Genomic DNA, 17,278 nt, shown 5'->3' on the forward strand with positions numbered 1-17,278 from the left:
ATCTCCATTCAGTCTAATTCACCTTCATCTCCTACACATTATTCGCCGTCAACAGTGTGACAGGTGGGCCACTACCTTTGCATCGTCATCAGAGGGGGAAATTGTGTTTTAGCAGCATCACAAGAGTTGGCAGTTTGGCTCACGGAGGATTGCACTTTGCATTTTTTGTTGTTTCACCGATTGGTGTACTGAGACTATACCCCGGCATCGTGCTGATGGAGACTTCGTTGCCGTACGATAGCCTAGTGAATCGATGTTTACGGTTTATGGGTTACCGCCTGAATATTGTTTGCATCGTGTGTGTCACTTTCCTTGCAATCGTGTAGAGTATCAATGTCAGACATTGAAGTCAATAGGCCATTGACTTTAACGAACGAAGAGCCCTTCTCGACATAGGAGTCCAAGACAACTGTGCATCACGACTGGCACGTGGATCACCGCCCATACAGATCTCGATATTATTGCTAACAGAAGAGAAAATGTGTACATATCCGAAGAAAGGTAATTGGTAATCCGTTCAAGAAATCCGAAACCTCCTCCAAAAGCTCCGTCGAGATCGTTGCCGCAGTCCGCCGGGCCTTCGACATTGTGAAAGTATTGACCAGGAATACATGAGCCTGCTGAAATAGGCTGACGTGGAAGTGGGAAATAGTGAGAACAGTGTCGTGAGAGCCGAAGATCTAGTAGAGACAGACCAAGGAAAGTGACAAGACAGTGGGGTACATGCGTTTGACGCTGCACTAAGGCCGGGTGTGCTAGCCATCCGATAGTACAACAGTGAGATCGCCATGCATAATAGCAGCCTATCCAAGTTAGCGATTGTCTGGCTTTGCGGAAATACAGTGGAGCGACGTACAGTGCAGCCGCGATCTGGGTCTTCCCAGCACTTTTCAGCTTGACACCACTGGTTCGTGGCGCTCTTGTATCTGCAAGGTGACACGACGCCATCGCCAATGAAGGTGATGTCGTAGCCAAGTCGCTCCTTCTTGCATAGCTCGTTTTGTTTCAGGCTGGAGAAACCTTCCTGCATTGGACCGTCATCGAAAGATGTTCCGAAGACCGCAGGCGCCCAATTGCCCTTGCCTCCCATCTCTGTACCCCACGTACAAGCCTCATCTTCAGGCACGCCCTGTTTGTTGACGTAATACTGAGCTGAAGTTTTCTTGCCTTGCCAAAAGAAGTACTTCTGTTGATCGGGATTTGCTAGGAAACCGGTCTCACCAGGACCGACGGTGACTGGAAAAGTCATTGACTCGGTACCTGCCACGTGTGAGCAAGTGCGTTGGGAGCGTGGGGGTGTACCATACCGGGATAGTCTGTGCGACAGAAAGAGACAGACTTTGAGAGTTTGTTCTGCACTTTCACGCCCATGTGTTTTGAGCCCTGAACGCAAAGGGTATTCGCAATCTTGCCGTCGGCCATCTCCAGAAATCCATTATCGTTGCAGTATAGGCCACCAACACTCTGGCCCGTCCTCCCTTGAATCGAGGGGAACGAAGCCTTGAGGTAAGGGTTCGGGCAGCCATAGGAACAGAAGCTGCCAGACGTGCAGCAGGTACCGTCAGAGCATGAACCTTTCGGAACGGTTGTGATGTCATCGAAACCATCACCTCCGGAATATTGGGGATCTTGGATACCGGACCAGCCTCCCAGTCCCTCATGGGCGATAGGCAAGGCGCCATATCCGTAAGGGAACTCAGTGCAACGTATCTTGCCGTTCGGGAATTCTTTATCGCACTCGGCACAGTGACCATCCTTATCGACCATGTCTATCCAGGGACGCGGAGTGCCGGACTGCTGAACCGGTGTCGCATCCTGGGAGGGGCTCGGTGCAGGGTCGCTTGGGGGCATTTCGGGTGTTGGCGCGGGCTTCTGAGGTTCGGGAGCAACAGACTCGGGCTTTTCGGCGGCCTTCTTAGGAGTGGGTTCTGGTGTCGGATCCGCGGCTGGGACTTGATGCTTCGAAGCTGGAGGCATAGTGGGCGATGCGACAGGACTACTAGTCGATGTCGAAAGGACACCATCGTTGCCCCACTTCAGAGTGCCGTTAGCGATACCCTCACGGGCTTCTTCCTCTGTGATTGAGTGATCATCGAGCCAGTATACGATAAGAGTCTCGGTCGCTGCAGGCGCGAATATGGTACCGCGCTTGACCGGATCGTGAGCATGAGCGTGGCGGTGCATGTGGTGCGGCTTAGCTGCAGTGATTACAGCAAGCGCCGTGGCGGTAACTATGTGACCAATCTTCATGGTAGGCTAGAGCTTGCAACACTTTTGTGGAAGTCACTAATACCTTCTCCTGACGTTAGCCAGTGCGGCAGGAAGTAGTGTGACACAGAGCGACTCACCGTTTCTTCCCTATAAACAGTTACTTCCTCCAAGTTCTTGACAGAACGATCGGTGTCGCGGTACTGCTTTCGACTTTGTCGGCTACTTTATTGTTGTGAAGTAGGCGGGGAAGTAGCGGAGAAGGATATTGGCAGTGCCTAAGGAGCGAAATGGAGATGAAACTCCGGGTGAAGACACGAAAGAATGACCGGTGAAGCGTGAAAGCGACTGAGTCGGTTCTGACTTATAGGAAACGAGCGTAGTGGGAAGACACAAGAGCGAAAGTGAGGTGAGTATTGTTTGTATCGTGGTGCCAAGACAGGGTCTCACTAGCGTGGCTGCTCCGTTTGGGCAAGAAGGAGCAATGAGTTAGGTATGCGCCTACTGTGTTCTGGAGTTCTTCCGCAAATAGACAATGATCGATCGCTGAAACGGGAAAGAGTGTGTGGTATGGCGAAGAGAGTGCATACACCGCTTAGATATCTTAGCTTTGGAGGAAAGTGTTGAAAAGAGTGAATGTGAATGCGACAATCGGTTCAACAGCACAAACAGCGGAGACGGCAATCAAAAGGAAGATTACCAATCTCAAAGGAGACTCGCTCATGCGATCTTTGGCGCTAATGAGCAAGCTGCGTGGCATAGGTAGCTGGGTATTATCTGAGCAGGCTATCAGTCTGTACCACATACGTACGTGTACCGAAGGGACAAGAGTGCGCCTTCGCTGCCAGTTTGCCATGCGTCCAGACGTAAACTGCGCCGAGAGCAAATGGGAGATACGTGGTGTCTCCAGGGCTAAAGCGCTAATTGACCGAGAAGCACCGGGTTCCTGAGGGCATGTTGATCTACGCATGGCATTGGTACATGCTCAGAGTGGTAGTTCCTGTCAATATGCAGTGCGACATCGAAGTTTTGGTTAGACTTGGAAGAGCCGGATGCGCCCGCAATCTGCGAGAAGACACGAGTGACGCGGAGAAGAAGCTGAACGTGCGTGGAAGCCGAGAGATAGTCAAATGGTCGGACTGTACTAAGAATGGCTCAGGCCAGTTCTGACAGTAGTGCGGTGCTCCGTGTCAATAGGCGCTGGCTTGGCCTGGGGTCTTGGTATGCGCGGTGACGTTACCCCGATGTTACTGTCGCATAGAATGTATACAGAATACTTATATCATTACGGTGATTTGCGCAATTTGGCCGTGCAATGGGAGACTTCGAGAATCAAGGCGTCTGTGTGTGAACAAGGTGAAAGCCCAATGTCTGCGTGTCGGCGCATACGTAACCTGCTTTGTCTTCTCTTTCGACAGAATTCAGCAGTTGATCACTATCGGTGAGTGTCAGTACTCTAGGTTCATAGGACGACGCAGCAGCCATGTTGTAAGCGATGTAGCAGCGCGCTGGTCACCCGAAGCTCGTGTTCTATGCAGCCCTGTTGTCGTGTGTTACGGGTTTTGGCGCAGCGGGCCACATCAGGTATAATATGATCATGGGACCCTTTAGTAGAACGCGAGACCCATGCGACGAGACGTGATGGTGAGGTTGATGGAGGAAAGATGGAGGAAGCGACGTGACGAGATGGATGGCTTTGCGCTAATAATCAGGGCCCACATGTTCGTCCCGAGATGCAGGGGCTCGTAGTGCCACCGCGTGACCGGCATGCTTGGTGACTGCGACAACTGCACAAGTTACAGATGCATAGAAACAGACTTGGTAAGAATAATGCCTTCAGATATATACAGATACTTTAGCGATACTCCATGCAGGTAGCTCTTCTCCAACACTCCTATGCTGCAGACAACGAACTAATCAATCAGAAGAAGCTCATCTCGCGAACTGCTGCTAGACAAGTGATCTAGACTTGCTGAACATAGTTGGCTGGTACACTCCGTACTACGCCGTCTTTCTCGACATCTGCCCAACCGTCACCAGCCTCCATGTTGATGAGGACGAATCGATCTCCTTCTGACATGGAATGCTCTGCGTCGCTTTGTGCAGTGTAGTCATACAGTGCTTCGACGTACTTCAACTTCTTGGCGCCACGCTTCGGCGCAACGGCGGGTCCCTTCTTCTTACCGGGAGCGGCAGCCGCGGCAAAGTTGGTGGTTGATGCCGACGATGCAGAGTACGTCGAGTCAGGTCTTGCTGATGAGAACGTAGAAGCAGTGGTAGGTGGTGTCGCGACCGTCATCTCGACATACGCTGCTGGGACAAGACCCTCTTTGAAGCCAGCACGGACTTTCATCCATCCAGAACCATCTGTGGCAGAGTGTTAGCAAAGTGGTGAAAGAGACCTGAGATGTGAGAAGCGTCTAGTACATACCATCGGGTTCTACAATGGTGACATCCGTACCATCTGCAACAGTCAATTCGCCCTCTCCATTCTCTTGATAGGCGTAAAGCATTCTACCCTTCGCTTCTGCAGACTTAGGTGTGGGCGGAGGCATGTCCTCGTCATTCTTGACGTATTGCGTAGGTGGTGGAGCAACTAGCCTGTTTTTCCTGGCACCCGGTACAGTCGGCGCCTTCTTCTCTGGTGGTGGTGGAGTTTCCTCGGCAGTAGGCGACATGCCTCCAGATATTGAGCGATGCGCAGTGGCCGAATAGCCAGAGCTGAGAGTGTTCATGGAGTTTACTGTGTCGCTTCTCCCCAGTGGGGGTAGATTCGTACTAGAGCTCGTCGCGGCGCCATTCGTCGCTGTCACTGCGTGCGCGGCCTTCTGCCTTTCTTCTTTCAACTTCTTCTTCTCCACCTTGGACTGCTCGCCGGGACAGTCGGCGGGAACCTTCATCTCACACTTGCTATGGCACGTATAGCCACAGTCTTGACAATCGTACCCCTTCGCTGACAGACCCCATATCCGATCTCCACATAGATCACAGTTCGTCGGTATCTTGAATGTCTGCGACTTGAAGTTGTGGTTCCTTGCGCCAATGCTCAAGTCACCGACAACTGAAGTTATGGTCGAGACTTCCACCTCGGCGCTGACTTTCTGTCTCTCCACCTCATGCATTTGTTCCTGTATAGCGAAGACAGCGCGAACGATGTCCACTTCATCTCTCTTGTCCTTTCCGTCCCTTATGTTCTGGCGCACGGTTTTGGCGTTCTCAACTTCTTTACGTTTCTTCTCGAGCTCGCGTCGGTACTCCCCCAGTGACGTCTTCGATTTCGTGAGAACGTTGCGCAAAAATACCGTCGCGGAATCGTCGACCGCGATGCTACTGTCGTCTAGCCAAACCGGGCTGGGCTCAAATTGGAAGTCACCGGGCTCCTGGAATGAGCCAGCGTTGTGCCGTACGAACATCATGGAGTCGAGAAGAGGGTTGTTTCGCGGGATCTCGGCAGAGAGATGCTTCAGGTACTCGGTACTTCGCGTGAGTGTTTGGGTTTCGATCTGAGCGGCGAGTGACCATATCGAATTCAGCTTGTTAACCCGTGTTTCCGAAAGATCCTGGAGGCTCTGTAACTGTTAGCCATGCGTCACTGATGTTACGGCTTGACTTACGTCTAGTAGCTCAGGGACGTATTCGTGGTAGTACATCTCCTTTTGCTTGTTGGTTACGTTGATACTGATGAGATAGGTGTTCTGCGGTGGTCAGTGTATGAGGTGTGAGATTTGGCATGCTACGTACTTTGACGTTGCGCATCTCGACCTGCTGCTGTTCGAAAGCATTCCGCGCCTTGGCTTTTCCGTGGTCAAACGCGCCGTCCGCCTTCTTGCGTCGGCTCTCAACCTCCTGGCAGACGCTGTCGTATTTGCCCTTTTGCTTGCGCAACTCGCCATACTGGTTGTCGCGCTCCTTCTCCAGCTTAGCAGCATAGTCTCCGTGCAACTTGCGCAGTTCTTCGGTGCGGGTGCCAAGGACCTTGAGGGGGTCAGCGAGCTGGGTGATGAGAGCGCCAGCAAATTGTTCGTGTTCGGAGGCGCGGGATTCGAGGGTGCTTAATTGAACACCCCATGTGGTCATAGAAGCGCTGTGTGGATGTGTCAGTAACGCCCAAACCTCATGCGACGGCCGTCATACCTCTCGAGCGAGCCTGGAGTAACGGTAGGCGTGTCACCAACACTGAGGCTGCTCTGCTTCTTTGCCTTCTTCTCATAGTACTTCTTCGCAAGCGCGCTGAGTTTTGCCGAGTATTCCTTCTCGATAGCGCTTCGCTCTCGGTAGAACTGCTGGATGTCATCCAGCCAGGAGATGCCGCCGGAGACCTGCAGTCGCGTGTCAGTAACTCGAAGCGCAAGGCACGTAGCTGGCGGCGCATATGTCTGTTCTCCCCCGGCAGTGTATGAGAGTGTGTATGACGTACCCAAGCGTTGACTGTCTTGAAGCCATCCTGTGATCACCCGTCAGCGCATGCTCGGAGGTGCTGCTCCAACTCCGCATACCTTCAGTTCGGCGCCAAACTGGGGCGCAATGTCGACCTCCATGATTGCTGAGATGTGTATGGGTCGTGCACGTGGAGAGAGGGGACTAGGGCCCCAGACATAGAGGGTGAAGGAGTGCTGGGGCGAGGGCGGGAAGGGATACGCGGAGTACACCAGGCGTCTTGGTTACCGGCAGCCCAATTAGTGGGGCAGGAGGAATGGCAACGAGGCGGTGCGTGCCGAGGAGGAAACCCGGGATCTGAGCCGGTGACGCTGGATCTTGGTAATCTTCTGCTCGTACTGTATTATGTGGTGTGGTGAATAGTGGCACACGCCGACTACAATGGCATGCAGGAACAGGGCTATTGAGCGCTTTCACTCGGTCGCGCCTGCACACATGCTCGGGGCCTGTTCATGCGGCCTGCGCGCTAAAGCTGCCTAGCGTCTCAGCCCCGCCAAAGTCGACAACTGGAGCTCTCACAATTTCCAACGCGTCTCTTGTACCTGCAACAACACAGCTACCTCACACTTTGCGCCAAACCACCTTGAGCGAGCAACGACGTTGTATCCATAGCAATCCGCTCCGCTCAGCAAACTCCCGCGACTATCACCCAAGTCGCACCTTCCTCACCTCACCGCCCGCAACGCGACCCGCACTCGCCCACCATGTCGGCGGCAGAAGAAACCCCCATCAAGCAGGAGCCGACCGAGGAGACTCCCGCGCAGGAACCCCAAGAAGCTCCAGAGTCTTCGCTCGAAAAGGCTCAGACCGATGGCAGCGGTCCACCTGGAAACGGCTCTGCTCTGGCTGAGCCTAAGTTCAGTGTCGAGGTCAAGCTCGCCGACCTGCAGGCAGACCCCAACAACCCGCTGTACTCCGTCAAGTCCTTTGAGGAGCTTAATCTGTAAGTGGCCTGCGCTCACTCACCGGTCCAGCTAACAATGTCAGCTCCGAGGAACTCCTCAAGGGCATTCGCAGCATGAACTTCACCCAGCCATCCAAAGTTCAAGAGAAGGCCTTGCCTCTGCTTCTGATGAATCCGCCCACCAACATGATCGCGCAGTCACAGTCTGGAACTGGTAAGACTGCTGCCTTCTCGCTCAACATCCTCTCTCGCGTCGACCTATCGAACCCCGAGCCGCAAGCGCTGGCACTCGCGCCTAGCCGAGAACTCGCCCGTCAGATTCTTGGTGTCATTACACACATGGGTCAGTTCATGGACGGCCTCAAGACTATGGCTGCCATTCCCGACCCGTCGCGAAGGGGACAACAGTTCAATGCACAGATTCTCGTCGGCACACCGGGAACTGTTCAGGACATGCTGAGGCGGCGTCTTATCAACCCAAAGAACATCAAGATTCTGGTTTTGGACGAGGCCGACAACATGTTGGATCAGCAGGGCATGGGCGAGCAATGCACCCGCGTCAAGTCACTCTTGAACAAGGATATCCAGACAGTCCTCTTCTCCGCTACCTTCCCACCCACGGTCATTGCATACGCCAAGCGCTTCGCACCCAACGCAAACACAATTACTCTAGCGCACGAGGAGTTGACCATCGAGGGTATTAAGCAGCTGTACATTGATATCGACAAGGACAATGACAAGTACGCGACATTGCTCAAGTTCTACGGTCTGATGACACAAGCCTCGTCCATCATCTTTGTCAGGACCAGAAGGACTGCTGAGGAGCTCGAGAAGCGCATGGTTGCCGAAGGCCACAAGGTTGCGCAACTCAGTGGTGCCCTGGAAGGCCCTGAGCGTGATCGCATCATCGACCAGTTCCGCTCCGGAGAGGCCAAGGTCCTCATCACCACCAACGTTCTCGCTCGTGGCATCGACGTGCAGTCAGTCACTATGGTTATCAACTACGTAAGTTATGATTCAAAAGAATTTTTACAGGGGGTACTAACTATTCTACCAGGACGTCCCGACCATGGCAAACGGAGTGGACGCAGACCCCGAGACATACCTCCACCGCATTGGTCGTACCGGTCGTTTTGGACGTGTCGGTGTCGCCCTTACTTTTGTACACGACAAGAACAGCTGGACACAGCTGAACTACATCGCAAGCTACTTCAAGACGGACCTAGTTCCCATCGACACATCGGACTGGGACGCGGTCGAAGAACTGATTCAGGGCGTCATCAAGTCATCGCGAGCGGGCAAGACAACGGAGGAGATGAGAGGCTAGGGCGTAATTCAAGGACTATGTGGGGGGAAACAAGGCCTCTGAGCAATAGCGAACACATGACAGGGGCAACGCAGCCGTTGACCTCTACGAAGAGATAAAAGAATCACGTACGATGGAAATGAATCAAAGATACCCAAGCTTAGCAAAGTAAACTAAGTCTTCTCTTTTCAAGTCTCAAACGCCCCCGGCGCCGTGACCACTATAATGATGAGTGAACTGGCTATCAACGCGCCTGCTATGGCGCTGACAATGATGATGCTGCCTCTCGACGCGGGGAACTTGCCCCGTATAACGTAATGCTGTGCCTCGAAGTACCGATGAAACCCTATCAAAAGCATGAGAATAGCAATACCGATAAACGTCGCGCCAAGCGGTTTCCCCAAATGCCGTAGTTTCGCTTGTGGAGAGGTAGTAGAAGATGAATCCGGCGAATTCGCTATCGAAGTGTTCAACCGGAAGAGTTGCGTTATCGCTATGCCGATCGACGCGAAGGAGAGGGATGTACGGAGCCAGGCTAGGAACGTTCGTTCTATTCATCATGTCAGTATTGCCATCTTCAAGTGTTCGCATGCCCATGCACAGGCAGAGAGAGACGAGAGCATAGTCTTACCAAGCGCCAAATGATCCCTAGCAACACTCCCCTTATTATCCAACTCGACACTCCCGTACTTTTCCCAAAACGCGCTCCACCACCCTTTCTCCCGCTGTTCCACGGCTGCTGCTTCTCGCTCTGCACTCCTCGCGCGGTGGTCTACACTCGCATGGCCGTTTAGGCGTCGCTGATCGACGGCGGGTTGTAACGTGCCTACCGTGCCTTCTTGCGGCGCGCCGGAATCCGTGGCGGAGGGCCCTTGCGGTATAGAGGACGCGCCGTTGGGGTCTTGAGATGGGTTCGCCGGTTTAGTCGTTGTGGTGGAGGTGGAGATGGAGTGGTCGCGTGCGCGGATATCGGGAGAGATGGAGTTGTAGTCTTTGGTGTGGGATTGCGAACTCGTTACTATGGGCGAGGTTTCTGAGGCGCCGCTGTGCGTTCGTGGTGGGAGGGCGTCGCGTTCGGAGGTGCGTTTACGGGGGCCGGCGATTTCGGCCATCATTCTCTCCTCTTTTCCGGTTTGGAGTATTTACGAGACTGGTCGATGGTGTGTGAAATGTTCCGGTCGTCCCGTATATGTTCAGTCGTGGTTATGGTTGCTGTAAGGTGCCTTCCGAGGCGTCATCCCGCACCGAGGTGGATCGGGCGAGGTACCGGAGCTCTGGCACGCGACGATCCGTTCCCCGCGGGGTTCACTGTCGCATGCGTCTGTCGATGCATGCTGCCTCAATATTCAGATGCTTGTAGAGTCTCTTGATTAGGCATGTTAGATCTAAAGATGGGCGTAGCGTCATTGCGCCTGGTCGTCACGCAAGACCCGCATCTGCCACTGGCCTATTGGAACGAAGCGTGCTCCGCAGCCCACATAGTCGAGGCTAAACGCTTGGAAACATCTTGGATATATGCATACTAATTCATGCCGCAATGTTGATCGATCAGTAATTTCAAAGTAGAAACTTTCGTAATCCAATTCAAAGATGATGCTGGTATATCTCTTGCCAGCAAGCCTTCTATACCCCTAATACATGACTATTTTCGTACATGCAATGCTCATGATATCAACAGTGTGGCAGTCGGAAACCCCCTCTCGAACGCCGCCCAAGACCGCCAAAGGAAGCAGTCTGCAAATAGATTGTACATTGCCTCGGATCTTCTTACTCGTTGTAGTGGTACACCTACGATCAATGTTAGCAAGCAATGTATGTGTGACAGGATGGAAAATGACTTACAAGATAGTTTGGCAGTCCGAAACTTTCCCAGTTCAGTCGGTTCGCCATCTTGGCAAAACCTTCCGTCTCAATGAGGTTGTAAAAGGCAAACGGTGGGAACATGGCGCCGTCTCGGTGTACCTCCGCCTTGACAAGCAAAGTAGCGCCACCGACTCCGTCGAGCTTGATCTTTGCCTTGGGATCCGCCGATGTGTCGTGCATCTTAGCCATGAGGCTACGGTATGTAGCCATCTCGGCGTACCCTTCGAGCAGAATGTCGTCCTTGCCCATCTTAGCAGCAAGGTCCTTAGCTGTAGGGCTGTCGATCCAGTTGTTGAAGTCGTATTCCCGGATGTCCATGCTCTTCTTATCTTCATTGTAGTATCTCTGGAAGCAGTTGGGGACGATGATGGGCACGTCGTAATCGGCCAGATCCTGGATCAGAGTGGGTGGTGTCTCGACGATGTCTGCGTCCATCCACAGGACCCATGAGGTTGTGGGACCAAGCGTTGTGAACAGAAGCGAATTGCGCGCCTTGGCCATGGCTGCACGTCGCGCCTTCTGATTCTCCATCTTGTGGCGCTCGGCTTCGGTTTGCGACTGGAGGGGGGACTCGGTGTCCTGACGGAGGATGGTGATGGCGGAGAAGCGATTCTTCTTGGATCCAGTTTGCGTCTTGGTGACTTGCGCTTGTAGCGCTGCGTATGCGGCATTGCCCTCCTTTGTCTTTGGTATTATGAAGCCCAGGGAGATGAGGTTGTGTGGGTAGTTGAGCTTGAGCAGGTTGTCCCAGTATTCTTGGTAGAACTTGGCCAATGGGGTGAGGATAAGGACCGTCTCCTCGTTTTCGATTGGCGTGCGCGTGTTGGTCACGTTGTTCATATAGTAATGTACGACGGGCGGCGCGGCCTGTGGAGCATTCGCCTTGGACTTGCGGAACGGTAGCGAGGGTGGCGAGAGGGGGTTCGAGGCTACCTCTCCCCCTCCTTTTCTGGTAATGGACGGCACATCGGTCCCAGAGAAGAAGAAGACGAAGAAGCCGATGCAGAGGATGCCCGCGAGGATTATGGTAATGGGATTCGAGCGTCGGAACGAGCGTGACATGGTGGGTGGACGATTAGGAAGGAAGGCGAACCGCGGCTGCCAAATGGGAGGGGTCTATGAAGGGCGCATCAGAAGCAGAGGCAGGCGGTGGTGATGGTGCGGGCGTGGGTCGGCGCAAGGAGGTGTGTGCGAGACGTGGCCTGGCCGGCGCTCCAAAAAGTGTCAAGGGCGTGTGCAGGCGCCCGCGTGGATGGCAAGCGTCCGGAGGGCTTCCAGGGAGTATAGACGCGTCGGTTGACAGGCTCAATGCTCGGGCTGGCAGGTGACAGGAGTGCTTGCCATGCTACCACGCCCGTTGTCGCGAGATGCGGCTCTGCTTACGTACGCATCTCGTCTCCAGGCCCTGCAGGCATCGCGGGTAGTGCGATCTGCTAGCTGCGGATGGTGCGTCATGACCACCTGCATCTGCATCTTCAACACCACGTCCATGCTTCACTATGGTCAATTGAGCTTCGACAAATGCCTCTACTGGTTGCGCGACAATGGCCACTCTTGAGGCGCGCCGCTGCCGCCGCTCGCCCTCTGCGCTGTCCCTCAGTCATACCGAATAGACGCGCAAACTTCGATCAATTCAAAGCATATCACGCGCCCGTTCGTCGGCACTGCGGCATAATTGTACCACCGTCTGTGGAATCCCATGTAAGGAAATCGCTCCAAACCACTGCCATAATCTAATAACGTCTCCAGCCACACGATCTTGTTCAGCACATCGCTCCTCCACCACTGGACGTCGCCCGCCAAAGGACCTTCTGTGTCTTCTTCGTCACGCCTTCGTATGCGCACTATTTGCTGGACGATGACGCTTTCCTCCGCAACGCTCTTCTGCGCGCTTACGAAAATGCGGCCGACATACCGGACCTCCACATAGATGCACTGTGTGCTGTCGTAGACAAACTCCCCGTCAGCAGGGTTGGGGAGAAGAACCCTACTCAGCCGCCTCTTGCTGGCGCTGGGTTCGAAGGAATATCCTACGCGATTCTCCCGTCCGATGTTTCTGTACCGTCCCACGAACTATCGCCATTGGACAAGAGTGCTATCGATTTCATATTTGCCGAACACAACGTCAAGGACACCGTCTATCGTGACACTTTGCGGTTGCCTCTTGCGAATACTGTCTTCCAGACAGGCTCGCCGTCCACGATGATCCTGTCGACTTGGACCCTGGATGCGAATCGTCAAATGACCCCTGTATCCAAGACCAACGTTTCTCATCATGGAATCCGCTTAGTCAAGCAACAGAAAGACTCAACTCCCGTTCTCCACGTTCCGTTAATTCCACTCACAATGCCCCGCACAGTCAACGGCTGCATGGGCAACATCATCCGCAGGGTTATCGGGCCTGGTGGTAAATCTCTGCAGGCCTCGTCGGAACTTGAGAATGTTGTTCCCAGATTCTTCAAATCGCGAGGACAGCCTGCGCAAGCGACTGTAGCTTGGGCACTAGTGATACCCGATGAGCTGAGGGCCATCATCGCCGCTCGAACAGATGAAATCCTCTCTGGCTTGCCAACAGACAATCAGAGTCCGGGCTCCGAGCACACCAATGCATGGGAGCGTCTATGGCGCAGTGATCCCCCTCTCTATAACACGCTGGTGTCGCAAGCACTTACTGAAGGAGCACGTCTCCATCGAGTCTTGAGTGGTGGAGGCGGATGGGGAAAGAAAGCTGGCTTATTATCGTTGGATCCTGCAGCAGCCAGTCCAGCGGCAGACCCACCAAAGGATGACGATTTTCTCAGCATGATCAGTGATCCCCAAAACTTCGAGTCAACTCTTACACCCGTGGTGCGAGACGGTGACTCGATACAGTTCTTTATCTCTCCGAAATCAGATCTCGAACAGTTGGCTCAAAAGTCCGGTCACAGGGGGACGATCAGATGGGCTACATTCGGGAAAAAGATTAACTGGGGCTGGGAGGTGGGCACTATTCCTAGCACTGTGGACTCGATCCCCGGGGAGTTGTCGCAAGACAGTCAGACCAAAGGAGACAAGATATTGTGTCTTCCTGGCTTTGGTGCACTGAGTGAAGGGGCGATGACGCTCACACAGCACTCTCGGGTAGACGAAGGCATGCCCCACAGCGTCACTACTACGGTCGATGTTCCCTTTTCTCGTTTCCGGACGATGCGTAAAAATGGAGCTACGCCTGATGGAAAGAACGAGGACGAGGACGTAGGTGAGCCTGATGTGGACTCGACCTTCCCATGAATGTGTTCTGATAGCCCAGGTAGTCAAAACATGAGAAAAATACACCGAAATCCGTGCCATCCATTCATACGCAGGTGCCGACTCACAATCTGTCAACTCTGAAAGTACCCAATACGTATCCGTCTCAGCAAGAAGAGCAACCGCGGACCCCTCCGAGACTAACAGTAGCGGAACTGATTCGCAAGCTCAAGATCGAAGGCCAATCTACTTCCGGCCGGCTCCGTGTTCGGACAGCGAACGCAATATTTCGCAGATTCGAGAAGCTCTTCGATAAACAGAAGAGGAAGCATACAGCTGTCATGTCAGAAATTCGACAGCGCCACAGTCTATTGATGGCTGTGAGGTTCAGGACGCTGATGGTTGACGCAGCGGAATTGATGGAAGAGGCTGATTCCGTTCTGGACGACATCAATCGCAAACTTGTGAGAAGGATTCCAGCTAAGGAGAGAGAGAGGCCAAAGGAGGAGAGGCTACAGAGAAACGCAGAAAAGAGGGAGAAGAAGAGAGCTCAAAAGGCTGAAAGAGCGGCACAGAAGGAAGATCGTGCCAGAAAGAAAGACAAGACGACCGCGGTATCACCTACAGCGACGGGAGCGCCAATCCGCAAGTTTACCTCCTACGGAATGTCCACAGCGGTCGAGATCAACGAGAAACTCAAGCCTGCCATCTCTGAAGTCTCCCGCTTAACTGAAGAGGCCAGAGCCATCATGGCTGCCATTCAACACACCAAACCACACATCCGCAGAATGCCCGTCTCAAAGCTGGCAACAGCCCAAGCTTTCAACCAAACGCTGGGCTACGCCGTCCAAGATATCCTCCGTCTCACAGAGGAAGCACGCACTATAATGAGTACCATCCAGCAACGCAAACAACAACACCAACGGCAACGCACTCAGCAGACTCAATGGCGACACCTGCGACGATGGGGCCGCGACACTACAATCGTATCTTTGAAGCCTGATACTTCACTCAAAGTCCTCTTGGACACGGCATACAAAGCGCGCCGAACGTCGATATCCATGATGCGAGCCTTCAAAAAGCGCGTCAGGAGCATCAAAGCTCTCATCCGGCAGCGTAAACATGACCTCCGCAAATTGATGAACGCCAACTCGGGCACCGTGCAGACTCAGCGGCGCAGGCGCATCCGACGCGTCAGTGCGCCTGTACACGTTGTCCGCTACCCATCTAGACGCCGGGCGGTGCAGAATCAGACTGTCCCTGCGTTACAGAAAGGTAAACGGTTTGCGAGGTTTAGAACTGTGATGCAACGGCAGCCGGGATTCAGAACGGTGAACCAGCAACGGCAGTCGGTGATGGAAGAGAGGAAACAGAAGAGGGATGAGCTTGCGGCTACGGTGGCGGGTTGGCTTGGTGGTGGTGGGGGTGCTGGTAGTGATAGAAGTGGTCTTGGGCCGACGGCTGCTGCGGCGGAGAAAGACGACAAGAGGGATGGGAGTGGTGGGCGGAGGCGGCGGAGGTGAAAGGGTAGTGTGTAGCGCCGAGGAAGAGTATAGATGTAGTTACAAGATGATGTATATACAACTATAGGATACAGAAGAGTAGGACAATGTCGATACTCGAGAGAAATATTCCACGTCCGCATACCCCATCCTCATCTTTATGCACTGCATACAAACGATACCCCTCTAGCTCATCTCATCTCACGTCTATTATGTTTGCTAGCGCTGGAGAGGTATAAATACCAGCTTTCCCTCCGCTCCGTCGTCCTTCTCATACCAAACTTTCTTTCTCTTCCTTTCAAAAAGAGACTGTGACACGCTGCTATGTCTTCGGAAAGAATCCAAAGAAAATGCCATGATTGGTGCTGGCTGTCGGAAACAAAAGCTACGGCTGAACAAATTATGTCCTCCCTTCTTCCAAATCTTCCAAAATACAGATGCGAACCCGACATGCGTTTCTCGGGTCGAAATTCGAAGCCGCTGAGTGAATGTCTTTCCGCTGGACTTCTCGAATCTGCACATAAAGGATCTATGGTTGCGCAGCCAGGAGAAAACAAAAAACACTCTAGACAACTTTATGATGGTCGTCCGTCGAGTTTTCTCTCTGCTCAAACTTCTTTCTACAAGAGAATGCAGAAGATGCCATGTCTTCCAAAAAGCCTACGGTCGTTATAATGACCAATCCTGGCTGTCCGAAAACGCTTAGGCCATTCCGATGTGTTTCCGCTCTTCCAATCTTCGAAACAACTCCAAGATCCGCTATGCCTTCCTCGAGTCGAAAGCTGGCATTGTCGTTCTCATCCCCCGTGTTGCCAAATATTCGCATACATGTTACACGGTTGCGCAGCTACAAACAGAGCGACCAGATGTCGATGGCTGTCTTCCTTCCGGCTTTCCCTCTGCTGAACCTTATCTCCTTTATACCAATATTTCTTCCTCTTTTTTCCAAAAAGACGGAAGTGGACAGGCCATGTCTTCCAACAACTCCTTGCCTCTAATGCCATGATCAGTGGTGGCTGTCCAAAACACACACATGGATATCCGATGTCTTTCGGCTCTTCCTATATTCAAAGATTTACCTTGCTGCGATATGTTTTCTCGAGCCAAGTTCTGGTGGTGATACGCCCTTATCAGTCTTTCTGCTGGACTATCCAAACTTCGCACAAGTTGACTTCATGGCTGCGCAGTCAAAAAAGACAGCCTCACGATCGATGGCGGTGCTCTGCCGCGCGTCGCTCTATTCATTGAAATCCGACCCTTACACGTTTCTTTATCTGTGTCTCGGGCATTTTTGCTCTACTAAAATTCGCTTTGAGGTGTTCGATGTCTGCCTCTCCGGCCTTTGCGAGACTTGGGCATTTCTTTAAGAGTACATTCTACAGTGCGCATGGAGTTCTGAAAGCGGCGCGAGCTCCCATGTATGGGCTCAGAGCTCAGATAGTCGAAACGCATGATCACCAAACCCGACTTTCAAAAGTTTGTACCAGAAGACCATGGTGTCTGTGTCTCTTGTAAGATGCCGCATACATGTCTCTGAGCCTGTCCTCCTCCCGGGGAATATAAACATACTGGGCGCCTTCCCCGTTCTTCTCCCTCCTACTACATCTACGGTGGCTTTTTCTAAAATCTTAGATACACCCTGCTCATGGAACCAAACAACAAAATATCACACTATGTCCGGTGCGTGAGCACCCGGCACTCAAATGTGTTACGCTTCTTGTCGAAATCTCCTACCGAAAGCTCCATGACCCAAAACCATTGGCGCAGCGGCGTACTTTGTTTCGAGGAATTGTGTAGACTCAAAGCTGCGTTCACCAAGTTTATGTCTGG

General features: G+C 53.0%; 6 protein-coding genes across 6 annotated transcripts; 2 read left to right on the forward strand and 4 right to left on the reverse strand.

Annotated features, from left to right (window-relative positions):
- Positions 1-755: 755 nt before the first annotated feature.
- J4E85_002525 (uncharacterized protein) lies at positions 756-2,250 on the reverse strand (the record flags this gene model as incomplete). Its single annotated transcript, XM_051466803.1, has 3 exons — positions 756-803; positions 857-1,260; positions 1,308-2,250. 3 exons carry the CDS (start codon positions 2,248-2,250, stop codon positions 756-758), a joined length of 1,395 nt encoding a protein of 464 aa, XP_051329658.1.
- Positions 2,251-4,171: 1,921 nt separating this feature from the next.
- J4E85_002526 (uncharacterized protein) lies at positions 4,172-6,746 on the reverse strand (the record flags this gene model as incomplete). Its single annotated transcript, XM_051466804.1, has 7 exons — positions 4,172-4,575; positions 4,640-5,777; positions 5,823-5,903; positions 5,950-6,292; positions 6,343-6,527; positions 6,626-6,652; positions 6,705-6,746. The coding sequence occupies 7 exons, from the start codon at positions 6,744-6,746 to the stop codon at positions 4,172-4,174; spliced, it is 2,220 nt and encodes a 739-aa protein (XP_051329659.1).
- A 603-nt stretch (positions 6,747-7,349) lies between these two features.
- On the forward strand, positions 7,350-8,876 carry DBP5 (RNA helicase required for poly(A+) mRNA export; the record flags this gene model as incomplete). Its single annotated transcript, XM_051466805.1, has 3 exons — positions 7,350-7,588; positions 7,633-8,554; positions 8,607-8,876. The coding sequence occupies 3 exons, from the start codon at positions 7,350-7,352 to the stop codon at positions 8,874-8,876; spliced, it is 1,431 nt and encodes a 476-aa protein (XP_051329660.1).
- A 167-nt stretch (positions 8,877-9,043) lies between these two features.
- On the reverse strand, positions 9,044-9,967 carry J4E85_002528 (uncharacterized protein; the record flags this gene model as incomplete). Its single annotated transcript, XM_051466806.1, has 2 exons — positions 9,044-9,405; positions 9,487-9,967. 2 exons carry the CDS (start codon positions 9,965-9,967, stop codon positions 9,044-9,046), a joined length of 843 nt encoding a protein of 280 aa, XP_051329661.1.
- Positions 9,968-10,622: 655 nt separating this feature from the next.
- Positions 10,623-11,780, reverse strand: J4E85_002529 (uncharacterized protein; the record flags this gene model as incomplete). The annotated part of the gene is made up of 2 exons (XM_051466807.1): positions 10,623-10,643; positions 10,698-11,780. The coding sequence occupies 2 exons, from the start codon at positions 11,778-11,780 to the stop codon at positions 10,623-10,625; spliced, it is 1,104 nt and encodes a 367-aa protein (XP_051329662.1).
- A 437-nt stretch (positions 11,781-12,217) lies between these two features.
- J4E85_002530 (uncharacterized protein) lies at positions 12,218-15,469 on the forward strand (the record flags this gene model as incomplete). The annotated part of the gene is made up of 3 exons (XM_051466808.1): positions 12,218-12,220; positions 12,468-13,952; positions 14,117-15,469. 3 exons carry the CDS (start codon positions 12,218-12,220, stop codon positions 15,467-15,469), a joined length of 2,841 nt encoding a protein of 946 aa, XP_051329663.1.
- Between the last annotated feature and the right edge of the window lie 1,809 nt (positions 15,470-17,278).

Source organism: Alternaria conjuncta (assembly GCF_024043145.1).
Source record: "Alternaria conjuncta strain BMP 0040 chromosome Unknown scaffold_3, whole genome shotgun sequence".
NCBI classification, from domain to species: Eukaryota; Fungi; Ascomycota; class Dothideomycetes; order Pleosporales; family Pleosporaceae; genus Alternaria; species Alternaria conjuncta.